Raw genomic sequence first — 20,351 nt, 5'->3', positions numbered from 1 at the left:
GGGACCGCTGGTCCCGCGTGGCTCGGCTGGACCTCCCGCGGCTTCGGACGGTTCGCGGGTCCGGCGGCTCCGCTTGAGCTGCCGCAGTCATGCCTGCGGGAGGTCCAGCCGAGCCGCGGGACGAGCGCCCCCTCCGCAGTCATGCCTGCGGCAGGTCCAGTCGTCCCGGGGCTCCGGTGGACCTCCCGCAGGCATGACTGCGGCAGGTCCGCCGGCCCAGCCTGCCGCCCCCCCCCGGCCGCAGGGGACGCCCCCTAGATTTTGCCGCCCTAGGCACCAGCTTGTTTTGCTTGTGCCTAGAGCCGCCCCTGGTCAGAGGCACATGGTGCTTTAGTGTAGGGTTGTTTGCACATATAGTGTTAAAAAGTCCATATTGGTTAGGTGAAGAATTTTCAAGGGACTATTACAAATAAGTAAATACTTTTGTTAAAGACAGTTTTAAAAATATTAGGTCTTTTCACCACAACATTCCTCGAGTGTTAAAATTCTTCCTGCTCGCAGGGTAAGTGCACTGATTAATACTAAGTTCCTGTTAAAACAATTTAAAAGGAAAAATCCAGTTTTCCGGACAGAGAATTTTAAGGCTCCAATGTTGTAAATAAAGCCATATACCATTTTACTGCCATGTGTTTTCCAAAGACAATGCAATTTCTTCTATATTTGCTTTGTTGCATTTCTTTGCACCGCAGTATAGTCTACTGAAAAGGCTTGTGGAAGCCACCGTATTTTCCTTTTATGGTATGAGGTTACACTGTAAAACAACATTAAAGCTTAGTAAACTTAGCTGCTGAAAGATAGGAAAGTAATAGCTTTTAGGATCTGAGCCAAAGCCCACTGAAATCAACAAGCTGTGAACCAGGGTTTTCTTGAAGATACCAATACAGTCTTCTAACACTGCACTACTGAGCACTGCTGTATTTTTAAAGGCTATGTTGAGACTGGCTCAGTTGACCTTGCATAGTTCACTGTAGGCTTCAAGGTTGCACGTTTGATATGGTGACTCATTTTTGCCTTAGTGGAAAAAAAGCCCAATGTGCTGGTCTGGAAAAGTACTTAATCTTCTGGGCATGCTACAAAAGCGATGTATTTGCCAAGATTTGGGGGGAAGTTTGAGGCGGTGTTCCTGACAGGGGCTAAAGGGTCTGTTTTGTTCCTTTGGTTTATTGCCTGTTCAAGTTAACTTATATAGGAGTGTTTAATGCTGCTGGTTAGCCAGATGATTGCAAGTGTAATTAAGTATTTGATCATGGAAAGCTTCTGTAGGGGTGGGTTTTTAAAAAAATTTAAATCTAAAAAAAATTATGGTAATGATGTATTTTGAGTACTGGTGAGCACTGGCTTTTGAGGTAGCTGCATTATATTCTTAGTATCAATACCAAGAATGATTAAGGAAAAATGGGATATTTGATTACTATTGTAATTGACCAAAGGTTTGGTCTGGTTATCCTAATTTGAGCACTTCCAGATATGTCTGTCTGTACAAAAGATTATTACATGGCTTATTGGCTGAAGAGTTTCAGTCCAAAGATACCCTGTTCCAATCCTATAGTCTAAAAACTCCTGAAACAAAAATAATATATTAAAGGACTTGTCTATGTGGTGCATTAGTGTGCCCCAGCTGAGGTGTAAATTCTAGTGTTCACAAGCCTGTCCCACACTAACTTCTGTGTGGACTCTATTGGCTCACACTAGAGGTTTTCTAGTATGCACTGACATAGCATGGTTTGAAATAGTGCTACATCAGAAACCAAAAAAACCCCAACCCTGTCTGGGGTTTTGTCCTGCTTTGAGCTAGGGGTTGGACTAGATGAACTCCTGAGGTCCCTTCCAAGCCTGATATTCTAGGATCACTGCACATCAGGGAACACACAGAAAGCTCATGCACAACATGCTGGTGTGTACTAACGCACCATGTAGACAAGCCCTCAGTTGCACACATAAAATATGCACTTATATATTTGTAAGTTAGCCAGTGGAATGTTGCAGATAGTGCACACAATAATCCACTTTTGCATGTGCAACCAAATGTGCAGGTAATGTCCTTTATAAAAATATGCACCTCCTCATGTCAAACAAATCACAATGTAGTGTGAATAGGTAATAGGTAATAATTGGAGATATACCAATCTCCTAGAACTGGAAGGGACCTTGAAAAGTCATTGAGTCCAGCCCCCTGCCTTCACTAGCAGGACCAATTTTTGCCCCAGATCCCTAAGTGGCCCCCTCAAGGATTGAACTCAGAACCCTTGGTTTAGCAGGCCAATGCTCAAACCACTGAGCTATCCCTCCCCTCCAAAAAGATTAATTGTGCACATACACTCCTCAGTTCAGAAAGTTTTTTTTAATATATAAAAAGATACAACAGGCAATTATTGTACCTCTAAGCTTCAGAAATATCCAGATTTCAAAGTTGGTTGGAAGCAGTGCAACCATGACCCTACATGGGTGCTTCTGAAAAATTCCACCCAAAATGCCTAATGTAGTTAAGCACTCAATTTCTATTGAAAGTAAATGGGAATTGGGCACTTAACTCTTTTAGTGACTTTTGAAATTCTCAAAATTTCCCCCTCCCTTGATTCATATTCGTAATTTAATAAAGTTTAGGATGCATTACCAGATTCTAGACCTATAGTAGTTGCAATAAATAAATACACAAGTGTATCATATGCATTTATTTTGAGTACTGTGACTTTCAATAATGCAATATGAAAATTTCACTGATATATGAAATGCAAATCTAGTATAATTGATCAGATGTGTATTTTAATTGAGCAGTTACTTCTCTGAACACAACTGTAGCTTTAATAGGCTGCTTTTAGTTAAAATAATACCTTTATATGTTTTTTACATTCAAACTTTTAGTTAAATACAATGCTATAGGATTGAAATTTGCTTGCTATTTCATATGGTGTAGGTTCTTTAAAGAACTACCCAATTCCTGCTGTGTTGTAGTGGTGGCACCAAAGTGCATACAAAAGTCTTGACACACCCAAGAGAGCAATCCAACAACACACTTGGGTACAGATAGTGTATATGCGTAAAATAAATATCCAATTTATTAATCAATAATAAAATGAGCAACTTAATGGGTGAAGAGATCCTTCAGAGTAACATTTAAATACAGTAAATTCAACTTCATTGCTTCCATACAGAATCCATAATTTAGAGATACGATAACAAAACCACTAGTATATGTACTATGTATACAGTCAAATCCTCTTTATGGCCCTGATCCTGAACATGTGGAAATTCAGCACCCTATAGGATTGAGCTCAATATCACCACTCTTCATAGAATGCTTATATCAATAGATAAAGCCCTCCCAAGCTCTGAGAGCTTAAAACTAGAGATGGAATTCCCCATCATGAACTCTACCAAAGGGTGTAACCACCAGAGACTTGAACATACCATTAAAATTAAGCTGTAAACACACAGTGAATGTGACTATAGCAACCTATTGTCAGCTTATTTTAAATGCCACACAAAAGACCCTGGGAAATAGACAAAGTTGTTGCTTTTTTGGGTGCATTATTTAGCAAATCACCAACATTTTGCACTATTCTAGGTGACCACACACACAACACACCCCTTGTAATTGGACCACTGAATTTCAATAGTATATTCTTTATTTAATTCATTTTCAGTGAGCAAGAAGTAAAAGGCCTTTAGTTTAAAAAAATAATCTGAAAGCAGAAAAGTTTAATTTGCATTACGTAGTAACATTTAGCAGCACAAAATAAAACAACAGAACAGAGGCTGTCTACAGATCTACTGTAGTACACACACTTTTATAGAATTCCTCCAAGTTCCCCATTTTATTATTTCCTTCCCCTCCCAAGATCCAACAAGTAAACATTTTGGACACTAGCAATTAGAAAGTCATCTTATTTTGTCAGCTTTGCTACCATTAGCATCCGGAGTGGCAGTGTATCTTCTACCCATGTGTTTGGCGAGCTCAACATTCTCTCCCATAGGGTGATTTCCTCTAAAGTGGAGTCCATCCAGTCCACTGCTGTACCATAGCTTTTGCCTTTGAAAAACATAAGACATTATTTAAAAGGAAACTTTAAGCACTTTTTCAAAATTGTCACCACAGTTAAGAGTAGACTCTAGGGCAAATCTCCACACGAAGAAAAATCAGCAATTCCCCCCCTCTTCTGAAAGCTTTTGACCTACCCTACAGAGTTAGCTGACAATTTTCATGGTGTGATTCTGCATTTTCTATACATGTACAACTCCCATCAAACCAATTAACGGGAGTTGTGCCTATATAGGAACTAGATAATATCTCAGTATTCTCATGTGTTTGGTTTTTCTTGTTTGCTATTTATTAGCTCATCTTGTCAGGATCCCTAGTAAATAAGACAGTAAGTCAAGATTTTCAAACTTTGGTGCCTAAAGTTCAGCATCTAAATCAGTGGACTGATTTTCCCATTGACAGAAGCTGTGATTGATCAGTACCTCTTGGGAAGAAAAAAAATTATCAGGTCACTGATTCAGATACCAAAATGTAAGTTTAGCTGCTTAATTTCAGGAACCAAGTTTGAAATTTGTGACCCCAATTTATATTTATTTTTAAATTTGCTTTTGACTGTTATTATCCTAATGACCTGTGCTAAAAAGTTCTCTTCTCTGGGAAAAATCACTTTTCCATGAGTTTGCTAAAGAGACTTTAAACACTTTTTACTTGTTGTCTTCAGTTTGGGGAAAGAAGGCATTTCCTCTCCACGGGATGAATTGTCATTTTGTGGTGAGATGGTTTCACTATGAAAGTGACAAAGAAGATCGGGGGGGGGGGGAAATCAAGTTCACTTGGGGAATATTCATATTTTAATTTTAAAATGTAGTTTATTTTCAACACATACAATTTTTACTGTCAAGAAAGAAGGCCAAATTTCTCCTTGAAACAAAACCTTGAGTATTTGGGAACATATTAATTTTAGCAAAATTTCACACAGTTCTAATGAAAGGGTCTATTTTCAACACTTGAAGCATGTACAACTCTACTTATTTATCACACATTCATGTTGAGCTTACTGCCTTAGTGTCTAGCTGCCCCACAATTTTAAGAACACCAAGACTTGCGGACATTAACTTTCAGTTAACTTTAGTAGGCATTTACTCAAGTTTAGTGTTGCCACAGATCTTATTTTAGACTGGAGTTTCATGTGTGCTCCAGTTGTCCTTTTTTTTTTTTTTAAATTTATACTCTGAACATCACACTTCAGTTGCCATAAGAACACTATTTACCAAATACTAAGCTAATTCAGAGGAGAGTAAACCATGCCAGAATGTACCTAGCCCATGGTGCATGTTATATATGGATGTAGATGATGGGGAATTTACTTCATGATTCTGCAATGTTTGATTTAATTATTCCTATCTTAGCATGTGTAACTAATAATGTCAAGATTATCCAGCCACAGTATTAATGTTCAGAGATAGATTTACCAAATGGGGTACACCTCAGGGAAAATAAATGTATTTTTGCCAACTTAGAAAGATTTAGCAATAACCTTGCTAAGATGTCACTTAACTGGGCTTCCACGGGAGGGGGGGGAGGAAATATCTCATGCTAAAGGCCAAGGAGTGCACACAAGAAAAGAGTGAAAGAAACACCTCAGAAATTGGGGTTTTCTGCTTTTCATTTATTGTATGCTAAATTCCTCCTCCTCCTTTTGCTGCTCTGGTCATGTCACGTCTCTGAGTCCCTTCTCTGACTTCCTGTTTTTTATACTGCCTCATATTCAACCTCTACAAACCTCATCTTCCAGGCACCCCCGCAATCTTGCCTCAACATATATCTGCATTTTTATTTCCTTCTTTCCCCACCTCCATTTTTACCAAATCTCCATCATCTTCTATCCACCAAACTTCACTCTTACCTTGCCCCTTCTGCCGAAATACACTTCACATTTCTCCCATATGCACCCCTTCTCTTCCTCAATTCCCTTTAAACCCCCTTCTTCCATGAATCCCTCCTCCGAGCACTGCCATCTTCACATCAGGGTTGTGTGTCTCAATCAGTTCATAAATTGATAGCAAGTTTTTTGGTGCAGAGACTGTGTATTCTGTGCTTTGTAAAGTGCTATGTACATTTATGGAAAGAGAGACATAAGATTTCTAATCTAATCTGAGATCTTCTCTAACTTGCCTGTACCCCTTAACAGGACTCTACTCCTGCTCTGTAACTGTGTATTGCATTTTGGGATCCTCGCTGCATGAAAGGTGACTTTCTAAATGAAGCCTAATGCCTGCAAGTTAACTCAGTGATATTTTGTACACAGAGGGAAAAATGGAGAGGCAAGACAAGTAAATGGAAATCCAGGTTGTATTTTGCAAGTTAAGGATTAATTTAATAAATGACCAGTACCTGTTCCCATTCCTATCCTGAGACCTCCCAGAAAGTGATTGGCTAGTTTGTTGTGGTCCCAGACTGTAAGTTCTACACACGCTTCTTTCAAATCATCAGCTCTAAAGCCATCGTAAACCATGGTGTGGTTGAACACTGGGTTTGTAGTTTTCGCCACTGCTCTTGTTTTCTGGCGACTCTTCCTACTAGTATCTGGAAGGATGGTACTTTGGAAAGAGAAAACATTGGCAGACTATATTAAAAAAAACTGAGGGCTACATTAACATTCTTTTTTATATGAATAATACATCTACAGGTTGACATTCTCATTAATATACTATGGGCTCTGAAACTGGGGGAAGAGGAAACGTGCCCACCCTCTTCAGAGAGCCTGAGGTCAGGGCTGGTGGAACTAATCACCTCCACACCTCAGAAGATGGAAGAGATAGATGGATGGGGCAGGGAGGAGATTTAGGAGAACTCACTTATTGGTTTCCAGCCAGTGAGTGCCCTGATTCATCAGCCACTTGGTCTCTAATGCCCTCCCTATGGCTTTATAATCCCCTGCCAGGAGGTAGGGAGGGAGGAAGGGAGAGGAGACAGGGTGGTTTTCCCTCCTTTCCCACCTACTGCATGGCTTCCCACCAAGTAGGACATCCATCCACCCACTCCAACCTGGTTTGTTTAAAATGCACAATAAATAAAGCTAGTTGCATTAGAGGTTAGCACTGGTGGTTGATGGGAATGGCAGTCGGTTTTGACTAGCCAGTCAGTCAACCAGGAAGTCGGGGCATAAAGTGCAAGGTTGGAACTCGCCATATACATTGTGTCCGATGGGTGAGTGAAATGCATCAGCCCCACAGGGCATCTTGCAAGGCAGCATCTGGGAAGTCTCTCATGCTCACATGCACAAATTAAGTGAGGATTAATTAGCATAATTTTATTCATCCCACTATTGCGGTTACCATTTAACAAAAGAGTTGATCTTGTTGCCTCTCAGGAGAGGGAGGTCATTGCATTCCTTCACCCAGATGTGGACCTCTCCAGTGGACGGGGTCTTGTTACCTTTGGAAGAGACAAATACGAAACCAATATTCACTCCCTTTAGAAATTAAATGTGAGCGGCAAAAGGAGGGAAGAAGTCAGAGAAGGTGACTGTACAAATTTGGGAGGAAATAAATTCACAGCCATCATACCAAACAAAGGCATGCCTCCATCATTGCATTTGTACTGCATGTACGCCAAACAAACCCCGAAGAAAGCAGACAGAAGAAGGGCAGGTGCATTCCCCTGTAGTTTCAGTTGGATGAGGTTATTCTAGACTTCCTGTCCCAAATCCTCACTTGCTGTTGTACTGTGCCACATTCCTCCTCAGAAATGGCGAAATTTAAATGGTGGGTGAGGTAACGCCTATCTTTTAATACTTTCCCTCTCTTTTGTAAGCAGATACTGGGAAATAGGTACACAATTTGCTTATTTTGCATACACACTGGCACAGCTGGGGCCAGCTTTACAACTTACCTGCCAGCAGCTGGTGTGAACTAATACTCAATGAGCACCCAAAAATAAGATTTAAGTGCACATTGCCAAAGCATCTAAATGGTCACTGATCTGATCTTGAGAGGATTCCTCTACTCTTCTTATTACTTCCTAATTGCCTCCATCGTGCCCAACTCAGCTACCCAAGCTGCTGACAGGAAGGAGTGAATTTGTTTCTTATTGGCCGACTTGTTAAATTAAAAGTCCTTTGCTTCGCTGCCAGCCCACCCCAGCCAATTATTGTCAGTTAACAACTGACTCAGATCATTATCACTATTATAAACTAGGTACTAAGCAATTATCGTTCTTTCCCACATCCACTGCCTCTTGAACTCAGTGCACGGCTACTGTTTGCTTAGCATACGGCTGTTTGCCTGACTATTAATGACCCTCAGTAACTAGTGGCGAAGCAGGATCTCATTCCTCCTGCTCTATTAGGTATGTAATCCAACTAGTCGCTAAAAGCCCATGCTGTCACCCAGGTGTAATTCCTAACATCGTGTGTATAAAAAAAGCTGAAAATATCTGAGAACTTAAACTGAATGGTAACTGACTGAATCCCAATGATGACTGAGCCTGATGATATTGTAAAACAAAAAGAGCTCTCAACTGTGCTTGTAGCGGTTTCCATCACTTAATTCTGATTCAGACACATTCTAGACTTTGGAGCGACAATCTTGGAATCTTTCTACATATATAACAAGAGTGTCTTTGCTTCCTCAATAAAAAACACTGAATAAGTCATGGTCCTGAAGTGAGTTCATGGTCAGGTAAGCTTGATTCTATAGAAAAATGTCTACTCTTTAGGAAAAAGGTAGTTGAACTTTGAGAAATATATTCCCAAGAGCCTATTGAAACTAAAAAAACAAAAACAAAAACAAAAAGAATGAGCACATACCCCCGACAGGCTGTGGGACATACTGAAGGGCTAGTTTAATCTCTCCTCTGTTCTCTAGTTCAAGAGCTGCTGCTGGAGTCTGAAAATTAAAACAAAAAACTCTGGTCACATCCTGGTGTAATGCAATACCCCCTTTTATACCACTCCTTGTGTGTTTCACTTGTAACAAGGCAATGCCAGAAAGCAGGAAATTCTGCTTTGATACTTATTAGAAATTCCACTTCACACACATGGGTAGCCATTATAGATTACATGTACAAATTGCTATGCAAAAGTTTTCTACAGGAGTGATCGGTTTTAGTGAATTATAAATGTGAAGCAGAATTTCTCTATTGCCAACTGAAGATTTTCTTGCATTCTTACCTTTAGATCTTCCTCAGTTTGCAGGCAAACAAGAGAGTTTATGGGAGGAGTTTAACCCCTGGAGTGCGCCTTGAGATGCAGACAGGTGCCTCTTTTGCTAAGGTACTGATAAAGCCTTATGATTGTAGATCATTCTCAAAAGAGATTTATCCATAGTTTTGCTGCCCTCCCATCCTTCATTGTGTCATGTCTAAATTTAGAACATATGCTCTTTGGAGCAGTAGCCTTTTCTTATGTACACTGGGAAGCACCTAGCACACTTTTGAGCTCTGTAAAAAGTAACATGCAGACTAAAATACCAAAGCAACTTTCAAAAATAGGTAGGCTCTAAGTTGATAGGATGCTTGTTACTATCCTGTAGAACTACTTTAATTAGAAGACCACTTGCCACCTCGTTGGCTTTTGGCTAAGGCCTTACCTACCTACTTGCAGAAAATTTTAAACCAGTTTAGTTAAACCAATGCAAAAAGGCTGTGTGGACACAATTTGATTTAGAAGTAGTGGTTTATTTAAAATTTAGCTAGAATTGACTTAAGCCAGTTGCAAACCAAGTTGAGAGTGCCCACACAGCCTTTAGCTAAACCAGTACAGTGTTCTCTGGAAGACATGTCCTTGGATCAAGCGTAGCATCATTTTAATATGTATCCTGTATATACAAATTACTCTATCTGCAAGGGGATGCAATTTATGGTCTATGCCTCTGTCTGTTACAGCTTTCCCCCTATTCCATTTTGTTTCTTACAGCTGTCCCCTTACTCCATTTTGTTTTTGTTCTCCTCCTGTGGCCGCCCCTCCCTGGCTGTTAAGTTGTTTACCAGGGCCACTGCCCTTCTCAAAGGGAGGGCCCCTTAAGTCGTTCACCAAGAGCCATTGCCCTTCTCAAAGGGATGGCCACTTGTGCTGCGTGCTAAGTGGGACCACTGCCCTGTTCAAAGGGTTGGTCCTGTTATCACCTTGTTAACCTGGGCTCGGTGTAGGGGGCGCTGCCAAGAATGCAAGACCTGAAAAGGCCAAATAGCTGAGCATATGAGTCATACTTGTGGCTCAGAAACTTGCCCAGGCATGTCTGTGCTCACCTGAAGTCTCCTCTCCTCCCCTCTAACAAGGGGAACCAATCAAAGTTACTGGCGGGAAGCTGTCTGTGTTTGCCTTTATAACCAGACATTTTCTGATCAGACCTCAGAGAGGTTCCTGCATTGCCGCCTGGTCTGATCAGCTAGGGGTCTTTCGGGGGCCCTCTCCCCGCTCGCGTTTGTTTTTGAGCGTACCCCCGTTTTTAAACTCCTCTCCCACAAACAACGAATTTTGCCTGGAGATCTCCTGATTATTGTAAGCGAATCGAGTCCTCTCTGCGTCCTCTGATGCTGCTGCTGTTCCTGTCTCTGTGCTTGCTGCTGTCCTGGGGATTGGTAAGAACTCCCTCTTGCAAACTCCCCCTGTCCTAGCTGCTGGCCTTGTTTCCCCAGCAGACAGACCCAAGTTAACTCCGTGGTCTGTGTTCTGTAACTGATCTGTTTCTTGCTCTGCAGCGCCTTTGCTGCTAAGAAATAAGCCTGTGCCACTGCTGAGCTGTGCCTTCCTGGGCTGCAGGCTTGCAGTCGTCCCACTGCTGCAGTCACCACCCCCCACCCTCCTTTGGGGCTGTATCCTGGGCACACACCACTCTGCCCTCTGAAACTACCCCTAGCATAAGGTGCACCCATTAGGTTAGGTTTAGCCTTTAGTCTAGATAAGTTGTAATTTCATTTTGCATAGCTGTGGTTAAGTTAAGTTTAGAGAATTGTTTGTATTGTGCTCTGTAAGTTCAGTTTAAGAAGTTGTTGCATTGTGTTCTGTTGCTTGCTAATTTGTGTAGTCTTGGTTAAGTTAGATCATAGATAAGATTTTGCTGTGTTCTGTATAATTGTGATTAAGTCTGTCTTCCCACTGTCAGCGCCCACCCCCCGGCGCTTCCCCAGTCACTTACAGCCTGTTTGTTCTCTGTGTCTCCCTGACTTGTTGCAGTCTCTCTGCTCTGTCTCTCTCTGAGTTTAAATCTCCCCCCGCAGCGCCTCTGCCTTTGCTCTCTGCTCCACCACGTGCTTCTCTTCCCCCATACCAATCTAGCATAAAACCCCATTGGTTACCCTTTTTCTCCCTGATACACCTCACATTCTACATTTACACCACTGTGACACATTTTTACCTAAAATTGTTTGCTATTTAACCTATTTTATCCATAACAGTTAGTTATATGCTGCTGTGACACACCCTTTACATAGAAATTGTTAGCTACCTGTTACATTTATACTTCAGTGTTAACTGGTTACCAACTGTATTGTACCCCACTGTATTGTACCCCACTATTGAAACCCCCTATACTATTTGCTAAAAGAAACCCCTCCCCAATTGTCTACCTTAACAAACCCCATACCCCTCACTATTGAATTTTCCCCGTTTTTGCATTTTCTTAATAAAGTTTATTTTGCACCCCACCAGTGCAGTAGTTGTCCCCCAAGATCCCCTACCTGCTAGCAGGGACAGCCTCCAGTAATATTATGTGGCCACAAAGCCAGGAAGTTCAGCGTGGGATTCCCACTCCTCAGGCTGGTCGAGACTCCTGGGGGTACAAGCTGCTTCTCTCTGAAAGCATCCCTACTGGCCAGCCATTCATTGGCACAAGGAAAGGTCTCAAAATTGTATCTGCCTGCCTGCAAGAAGCATTTCTATAACTGTAGCCACAACAAAAATGCTCAAGCAGGGAAAAAAAATGAGAAAATGGGGGACCTCAGAATATAAAGATGGGCAGAAACCCGTGACTGGATAGAGATCACGTCTCATTCATACATACAATACAATAAACACCTAAGAACTTACCCTAGGCTTAAGCGGGAACCAGTTCATCTGCTTATTCAGTTTGTCATTCCAGTCCCATGTTCCCAAATCAAGTTCCACCTCACCTAGGAAACTATTGCGCCCAAAGGTGTCATTGTGCCAGACAGAGAGATTCAGTCTCTGGGTCTTTACCAGTTCTTTGTCAATTTTATACTGCAAGAAGAATGAAGCAAAAGAATTACAATTTAAACAAGGCAGCAGAGACACTGGAACAAATTGTACAGTGGACAGGGGCGGCTCCAGACCCCAGCATGCCAAGCATGTGCTTGGGGCGGCATGCTGCAGGGGACGCTCCGCCGGTCGCTGGGAGGGCGGCAGGCGGCTCCGGTGGACCTCCCGCAGGCGTGCCTGCGGAGGGTCCGCTGGTCCCGTGGCTCCGGTGGAGCATCTGCAGGCACGCCTGTGGGAGGTCCACCGGAGCTGCGGGACCGGCGACCGGCAGAGCGCCCCCCCGTGGCGTGCCGCCGTGCTTGGGGCGGCGAAATCGCTAGAGCCGCCCCTGACAGTGGGGGTGCTGAGAGCCATTGAACCAAACTGCAAACCCTGTATATAATGGAAACCACTTAAAGCCAGCGGGTTCAGCAGCACCTATGCAAGGGACTATTTCATCAACACTCAAGAATCCAGGAGTGACTGAGATTATAAGAAGGCCAATCATACTGGGAAATCCATTCAACAACCCATTTAGGTCTACCAGAGACGTAGAAAATTATGGCTACTGTACATATTTGAGACTCTAGTTCAAAGAGTTTAAATTCATATTCATCTCACATTCGTTAGTAAGAAATACAGAAAAATCAGTACATACAATTCAGTATATCCAAACGTACTGAATAATACTTGGCCAGCTATCTTCCAATATCTGTACATACAGTTATTTAATCTTCACCACACTCCTGTGAGCTAACGAAAAATTATCTCCATTTTGCAGATGGAGAAGTTAAGCACAGAAGTTAAGCTACTTGCTGAGGTTACACAAGTCAATGGCAAGTTTAGAACAGAACTCAGGAATGCCTGATCTCCAACCCTGTGCTCAGACCACTAGACCACATTTCCCTCCATACCTGTTTTCAGAAACCAAGTCACTCTGTCCAGTGCTACTTGAGGAAATATACATGTATAAGTGAAAGGAAAGGATACACTGGGTGTCACAGAGTGTCTGGTCCCACCTGTGCCATAATAAGTTAGCTGCTTTCTAGCTTATTGGGATCAAGTGATAGCTTAATGGACAACTGGGCCTTACAGAAGGACTGAGAGAGCTCAGACTGGGTTGGAACCACAGGGAGCAAACAAGCTGCTGTGGTAGACGTTGAGCCAGAGTCTGCAGAAGGCCAGATACTCCAAGGGAACCAGCCTGGAGGCCAGTACTCTATATGAACTAGCCTCTGTTTGTCAGAGGGTGGAGATGGATGGCAGGAGAGAGATCACTTGATCATTGCCTGTTAGATTCACTCCCTCGGGGGCATCTGGCATTGGCCATGGTCGGTAGACAGGATGCTGGGCTGGATGGACCCTTGGTCTGACCCAGTATGGCCGTTCTTATGAGGGAAGACTCAAAGGTAGCCCAGAAAAGGGCTGAGAATAGGGCCTAGAGAGCCTGCTGAAAAGAATCCATAAAGGACAGGAAAACCTTTTTGTTTACTGGGACTTTCAATTGGACTTTTGGGGTTACATGTGTTTGTGATTTGGACAGAGGGCCAAGCTACATCTCCAGCATGGACCTGTGTGTGGAGAGCCAAGGAGATCCATCTTGGGAAAGGAAACTGAGGGAACGAGTGCTGGTAGTGCCATGCTTGAACACAAGGGGGCAACTGCATACTACAATACTGGGCAATAAGAAAGAGCATAGTATGGAGTAATATCTATAGTTAGGCTGGGGCCTCAAGAAATTTTTGCCATTGACTTGCTCTGTGCTTCAGTTTCCCTTATCTGTGAAATGGAAACAATAGCCTTGCTTTGGAAAGTGTTTTGCAATCTATGGACATAAAGTGCTAATTATATTACTGTCTCTCCTCTTCTCTGAACACTAAAATCCTGAATCTAAGGTATCAAACTGGAAAAACATTCCACAACGCCACTTAAAATACTCAACACAGAATAAAAATGGAGGATTCTATTTCGGGGCTACATGAATATGGGGCCTGGAAAAATCTCAATTCCTGGTATTTCAAGATGTACATTTGCATCATTTGTGTGTTCACCTAATAAATATTAAATAAGTACCCGCAATATTTCATTATAGACTGGATTCAATGTTTTCTTTTTCACTGAGGTCTTCCTTTTCCCCAGCTTGTATTTCTCTGGAAGCAGGTAAGTCTTTACATACCTAAAAATTTAAACAAACAGACTGATAAGGGCAACAAGACATTGTGTAAAACTGCAAGACACGGTAGTTCCCCCGCCCCCCCCCCCCCGGCAATACAAAAACCCAAAAGTGAAATACACGTTTTACAGAAGATAAACTTGGTTAGCAATGCAGTTAGTGTAATGTACGCTCTTCAGTTAGTGATTTCTAAGTCATTCAGTACTTACCATTTCAGTAGGTCTGAGTTTTCGATAAGTAATCGCCTTGAATGAACATTAATGGTTTCTACATTATTGATTAAAAAGTAAAAGCCCTCTTTAGAACCACAGAAATTAGAGATAGAAGACACCTGTTGGATCATCTTGTCCCCTGCCCTTGCCAGGGCAGAATATCTAGACTTTTTGCTGGGATATCCAAATCTCATATTTGGATGTGCCAATCTAAATCTGGACACACAAAACGGGGAATTTACCATGCAGATTATTAATTTGATCATCAAAAAATAGAATTTGAAGTTCCTAATAAATTGGGCTTTCTATATTATTCTTTGCTATGGAAGTAAATGCACACACATGTACAATCTGTGTGATTTCTGGCCTGTGTAACAGTTATACTTTTGTGTTCTCTATAAATGAGCCTTAAAATCTCTAGGACCTGCTATCTGTAAAGCCAGTTAGCCATTTATGGTTAATTCAGTGCAAGGAATCAAGGTGGCACACACCTCACTTGTGCATTTTCTCTTTTTTTGTTTTCTTTTTGAAGACCAAGATAATTGTGATTGAAAGGCGCTGTCTACATTTCTTGTGCATGGAATAATAATTTGTTAGGAAAAACTGTGCAACCCTGATTACACTTACGGGTCTGAATGTTGTTTCTTAACATCTGCAATTGCCAAGTCTTTACACTGGGAAACAAAAATCTGGAGCTCCTTCAGCTGTTCTACATAATCAATGGCAAACTGAATGTGGCCTTTCACATCCACATTGCCAAAGTCTCCACTGTAAATGCTCATTACACTTCCGCTCACCTGTACACATGAAAAGGGAAAAAACATTCTTTTAGTCTATGCTTCTGGTCAGACATATATGTTATTAGAATGGGAAATATTTAAGAAATTCATCTGCACTCAATTCAGAGACAGTAGAGAAACCAACTGTACTCCACTTAGATGTACTTTTGAAACATGGTTTTCCCTGAAAGAGATTTTAATCCATCCAATGAGAAATATTCACTAGCTTTTATTATAAGATGACTGTAAGCCTCCAAAAACTCAAGTGAAAGGTGCTATGTAGAAGCGCAAAGTATTATTTATTGCATAATATACTAGAAACAAAGTAAAGAGCACACCATATACAGCATATTCCAATCAGAGTCTTCAGTTATTATTTTCATGCCTCTATATTTTCTTTCCCTCAGAAAATGGGGCCTCAATACTCTGGTGACGGGTACTCTATAAATGCCCAAAAGAGATTGGGGTAAAATTTTCAAGAATGCCTAAGTGATCTAGGCACCTAAGTCACTTTTGAAAGTTTCACCCTAGGTGGATTGGAAGAAGGGTACGACAGATACACAAGTGGATGGCTTTTTATTCTCACTGTCCCCCTTCAAATTGCCCAAAACTCTCCTTTGTCACGATGCCTGCAAAGAAAACTTGGCAATGGTTTAGGCCCCTGCCCATCATGCTGACTACTACTGTCTCACTGTTTCCTTGTACTCCCCAGTCTGTCAGTATCCATCTGTTGCCTCTATTCTTCTACTTAGATTGTAAGCTTCTTGGGGCAGGGACTGCCTTTTTGGCCTGTATTTGTACAGCGCCTAGCACAATGGGGTCCTGATCCATGTCTGGGGGTCCTATTCACTACAATAATATAAATCTATCTGTTGTAATGAAAGGCATTTGTAATGGCATCAATCCTTTGAAAATAAAATAAAAATAGTTCAGTTTGTTACATTCATATGCTGCCTAAGGTCAAAAAAATGGAGCATTAGACAACTTTACATACACTGATACTATAGCAATGAAGTCTAGAGAGAAACAGATACAAAGGAAGGGGAGCGACACAAAGGTTTGGCAAAAGCAGAGTGCTATTAAAACAAGCTTTGGTTTACATACAGAAGACAAGGACGCCATGCCAGAAGAGCCGCTAAGATTGGTTAGAGAGCTGGGGCTCTTCTTGATTCTGCCATGAGGATAACTGCTTTCTGATGTTGTATCAGTGTCTCTGTCACTCTACAAGACATCACACAAAGAAAGCCAGCGTGGGCATTCAGAAGTCACAAGGAACACAGTTAAAAGTTGTCATAATTTTAAAAAGCAGACTTGTAAAGACTGGAGCTCTGTGGATATTGGGAGCCACATCCCACAGTGGTGCAGTGCAAGCAATTAATAATTCCTTAAATTAGATCATGCTTCTGCTTTGCATGAGGGAAGTTAGTTGTACTAAAAACCAAAAAAAGGTTAGAGGGAAACGCCACACATTTTAGAGTTTGCTACCTGTGTTACAAGTTGAAATCTTGATCTAAAATGTACTTTTACATCTTTTGTGCAGTGATTAGTTTAACTAGGCTCATTAGTTTTGCTTTCTCATGCATTAGCTCAGTATAATGCAATTTATAATGCTAAAATCTTTAACCACTCTGATTCAATTCAAGTGGTTTAGTTAAAGGAGAACGTTCATGGTAGAGCACACAAGGCAACAAATGACTTTTGGGGGATGCTTTAGCAGTTACATCAGGAGCCTTGGGTTCGGTGTTAACTCAGCCAGACACACGCCTGTGGAAACTCCTGTCCATCCACCTGTTTGTTGCTAGGAGAAGCACACTGTCTATCCTATTCAAAAAACCCATCAAACAGGTGCTTTAGGAGCATGCCCAGGTCACCAAATTAGGAATATTTTGGACTGAGGGTGGGGCCAAATTTCAGACTGTGTCCATAAACAGAACACCCTGTCAGCTGCCTCCTCTCTTCTGCAGGGAAGGGATCCAGCTCAGGCACCCCATGCTGACTGCAACTGGGGCAGCATGGCACAGGGAGAAAGATAATCCTGCAGGTAGCAATGTGGGTGCTCATTTTTAGTACATCTGTGTTCTTAAGTCATTGCTGTTCTGGCATCCACTAATGCAACTCCACCAGTGATGATAGTAATTGGAGCTAATTGGCTCAGGTATTTTTAGATGACAACATGGACAACCCTGGTCAACTACAGGTTTTGTTTTTGGCATACACAGATGAGGCCCAAAGGGTTTACTCCAAGGCCAATCAACAACTGCTTCTTAAGAAGCCAGCAGACTTTCAACTAGCTCAGATACTTTACCCACAAGAGCAGAGCATGCTGTCTGCAACACTGAGCATCTACTGATTCAGGGAATGAGACAAATTTCTAACTGAACTGTCTCAGACAGGCTATCAAGCTGATCTCCCCAGCATACTGCTATGGGAGAAGTCACCGGATGGTAATATTACACATCATCTTACAAGCTCCCTTTCTTAGCATGTGAGCAGTGTTCAGTCTGAAAAAAAATACTGTATTGTTAGTTTTTTGATTGCGATTGTTTAAGGGAAGCTGTTGCAAACAGTAAGAGTGTTTGCTCTGTATGAATTGCTCTAACTAGCATCAGTTCTTGATGGAGAGTTGCATCCCAGGAACTGAGCATTGCTACTTGGGCTGAGATTTCTGAAAGAGGCAATTGCCTACATGCTATTTATGGCCCCCTCTGTTCAAGTTCTGGTGTACAGGTAGTGTAAGTTACACTGAGAAGAAACCCCAACTCCACACCACTGATTCAAAAGTAAGCTGACCTGGAAGGCCCCCAAAAATAATACATGAAATTATTCCTCTTTATACCATTTTTTTAAAATCAGATACTTGCCTCTTCTTGTAGAAATGCTGGTACTGACTGGCTCAATCTTTTGAGTTTTTCAGGATTTGAAAACTGGTGATCCAGGTCTGAAGGCACTGTGGATACTAAAGAGCATCAATTCAAGTTTTAAAACTATCCTGCCTTCTGACATTAACCAAACTTGGTCCTAATAAGCAGAGATTGGGAGAGACTACTTTGGACAAAAATACATTTACATGCACATGCTGTATCCACATGTAACTTGTATGCAAGATATTTCATAGATTCATCCATGTTAAGGGTAGAAGAGACCATTATGGTCATCTAGTCTGACCTGTACAACAGGCTAAAGAACCTTGATTCACTATGTTGTGCTGTACATAAAATATAATTTTTGCATATAATTATGTAATACACTAACCCAGGTGCTGAATGAAAGTTTTGACCACAAATTTAAAGATTAACTTTAAAAAACCTTTTACCTGCCAACTCTTATGGTTTCTGATTTCCTCCTAGAGCAGAAGGAGGAACCGTGCTTTTTAGACATGAACAATGTCACTAAATGCAGCTGAGATAACAGAACTATGGCTCTTCATCAGTAAAGAAAGGCCAAGCCCTGCTCTCCTTACTCGTGCAGTTAGTCTCATTCATGTCAATGGGATTATTCAAACATTAAATGAGCAGGATTTAGTCCCAGAAGAGGAAGTAATTTTCAAATATTCTGATTTGGTTACATATAATGTAGTCTGTTAATGATTCGGTATCTGAAGTATGTCTGTTCACCCTCAAAAGTGTTTTCATTGAATTACACTGCTGAATTCTTAATTTAATACATTGTCCATAGCAACAGTGCAGAAGCTAGCCTTGCAAGTAACGATTTATACCAAACCAATGGTTCTCAACCTTATGCTATCGCATGATCTTTTCCATCCCAGGAGTCCAGCCCCATTTAGGAATATGAGAAAGGTAAGGTGAACCCCACCCGCACCCAACACCTGTTCAAAGCCTCCGGGTTGAGGACTTAGGCACTATACATGATGTTTGCAAAACTGCACTAACTGCTTTTGCTACAATGTCATGCACTATCATTTCCCATGACAGACAAGTACCACCAATTTGGCAGCACGCCAGATACAACCCAGGTTAAGTGTGCATGCGAATGTTGTAGCAACCACGTACAATTCCTCCCCAGATGTCACACACATGCATCCCAAACAAACTTGGTACAAGACAAGGTCTCTCAGTCCAATTACCCCAAAACTGAAATTGTACCTCAAGATTACATTGAAAACACACAAGGCATTGTTGGCACGCAGTTAGCTTTGTGAGCGGCAGCATTTCGTAACAAAAACAAAGTCCAGACTTGTTAGTTAGTTGATATTAAATAAAATGGATTTGAAACTAAATCAGTGGAGTTATATCCACTGGTTGATGGAAAGACCTTGTTACTCACTTCCTTGTACATTTTCATTTGTCTCTTGTTGCTGATCGGTTTTCTGATCTGCTCAGAAGGGCAACATTGAGAACAATACATTGTCATTCAATAAGATAGATATCAGATTTGTATAAACAACAAGGAGTCTTTGTGGCACCTTAGAGACTAACAAATTTATCTGGGCACAAACTTTCATGGGCTAAAACCCACTTCATCAGATGTATGGAGCGGAAAATACAGAGGTAGGTATAAATACACAGCACATGAAAAGATGGGAGTTGCCTTCACAACTGGGGAGTCAGTGCTAACGAGCCAATTCAATTAAGGTGGAAGTGGGCTATTCTCAACAGTTGACAAGAAGGGGTGAATATACCAAGGGAGGAAAAAATCACTTTTGTAGTGTTAATGAGGCCAATGAAATCAAGGTGGCCCATTTGAAACAGTTGACAAGAAGGTGCGAGTATCAGCAGGGGGAAATTAGTTTTTGTAGTGACCCATCCACTCCCAGTCTTTATTTAGGCCTAATTTGATGGTGTCCAGTGTGCAAATTATTTCCAGTTCTGCAGTTTCTCGTTGGAATCTGTTTTTGAAGTTTTTTTGTTGAAGAACTGCCACTTTTAAGTCTGTTATTGAGTGTCCAGAGAGACTGACGTGTTCTCCTACTCATTTTTGAATGTTATAATTCTTGATGTCTGATTTGTACAACTGATACCTTCAAGTCAGTGGGACTGCTATGGGTACCCGC

The 20,351-nt window shown here is 41.6% G+C and overlaps 1 protein-coding gene across 3 annotated transcripts in view; it reads right to left on the bottom strand.

Moving 5' to 3' along the window:
* Positions 1 to 2,746: 2,746 nt before the first annotated feature.
* The window catches only part of SYTL2 (synaptotagmin like 2), an 82,077-nt gene continuing 64,472 nt past the window's right edge, over positions 2,747 to 20,351 (bottom strand). Inside the window, exons 11-20 of one of the 3 annotated variants that reach the window (XM_045020493.1) lie at positions 19,625 to 19,672; positions 18,202 to 18,296; positions 16,445 to 16,561; positions 15,189 to 15,358; positions 14,250 to 14,352; positions 12,009 to 12,179; positions 8,790 to 8,868; positions 7,318 to 7,417; positions 6,374 to 6,579; positions 2,747 to 4,030 (exon numbers count right to left, since the gene is read on the bottom strand). In XM_045020493.1, coding sequence (XP_044876428.1) covers positions 3,885 to 4,030; positions 6,374 to 6,579; positions 7,318 to 7,417; positions 8,790 to 8,868; positions 12,009 to 12,179; positions 14,250 to 14,352; positions 15,189 to 15,358; positions 16,445 to 16,561; positions 18,202 to 18,296; positions 19,625 to 19,672 — 1,235 coding nt within the window. In that variant the 3' untranslated portion in view covers positions 2,747 to 3,884. The remainder of the gene's footprint in view (positions 4,031 to 6,373; positions 6,580 to 7,317; positions 7,418 to 8,789; positions 8,869 to 12,008; positions 12,180 to 14,249; positions 14,353 to 15,188; positions 15,359 to 16,444; positions 16,562 to 18,201; positions 18,297 to 19,624; positions 19,673 to 20,351) is intronic. The other 2 variants (XM_045020483.1, XM_045020491.1) reach the window with 2 other exon arrangements.

This window comes from Mauremys mutica, chromosome 1 (genome assembly GCF_020497125.1).
Source record: "Mauremys mutica isolate MM-2020 ecotype Southern chromosome 1, ASM2049712v1, whole genome shotgun sequence".
NCBI lineage: Eukaryota > Metazoa > Chordata > Testudines > Geoemydidae > Mauremys > Mauremys mutica.
This window is presented reverse-complemented; position numbering and strand designations above follow the sequence as displayed.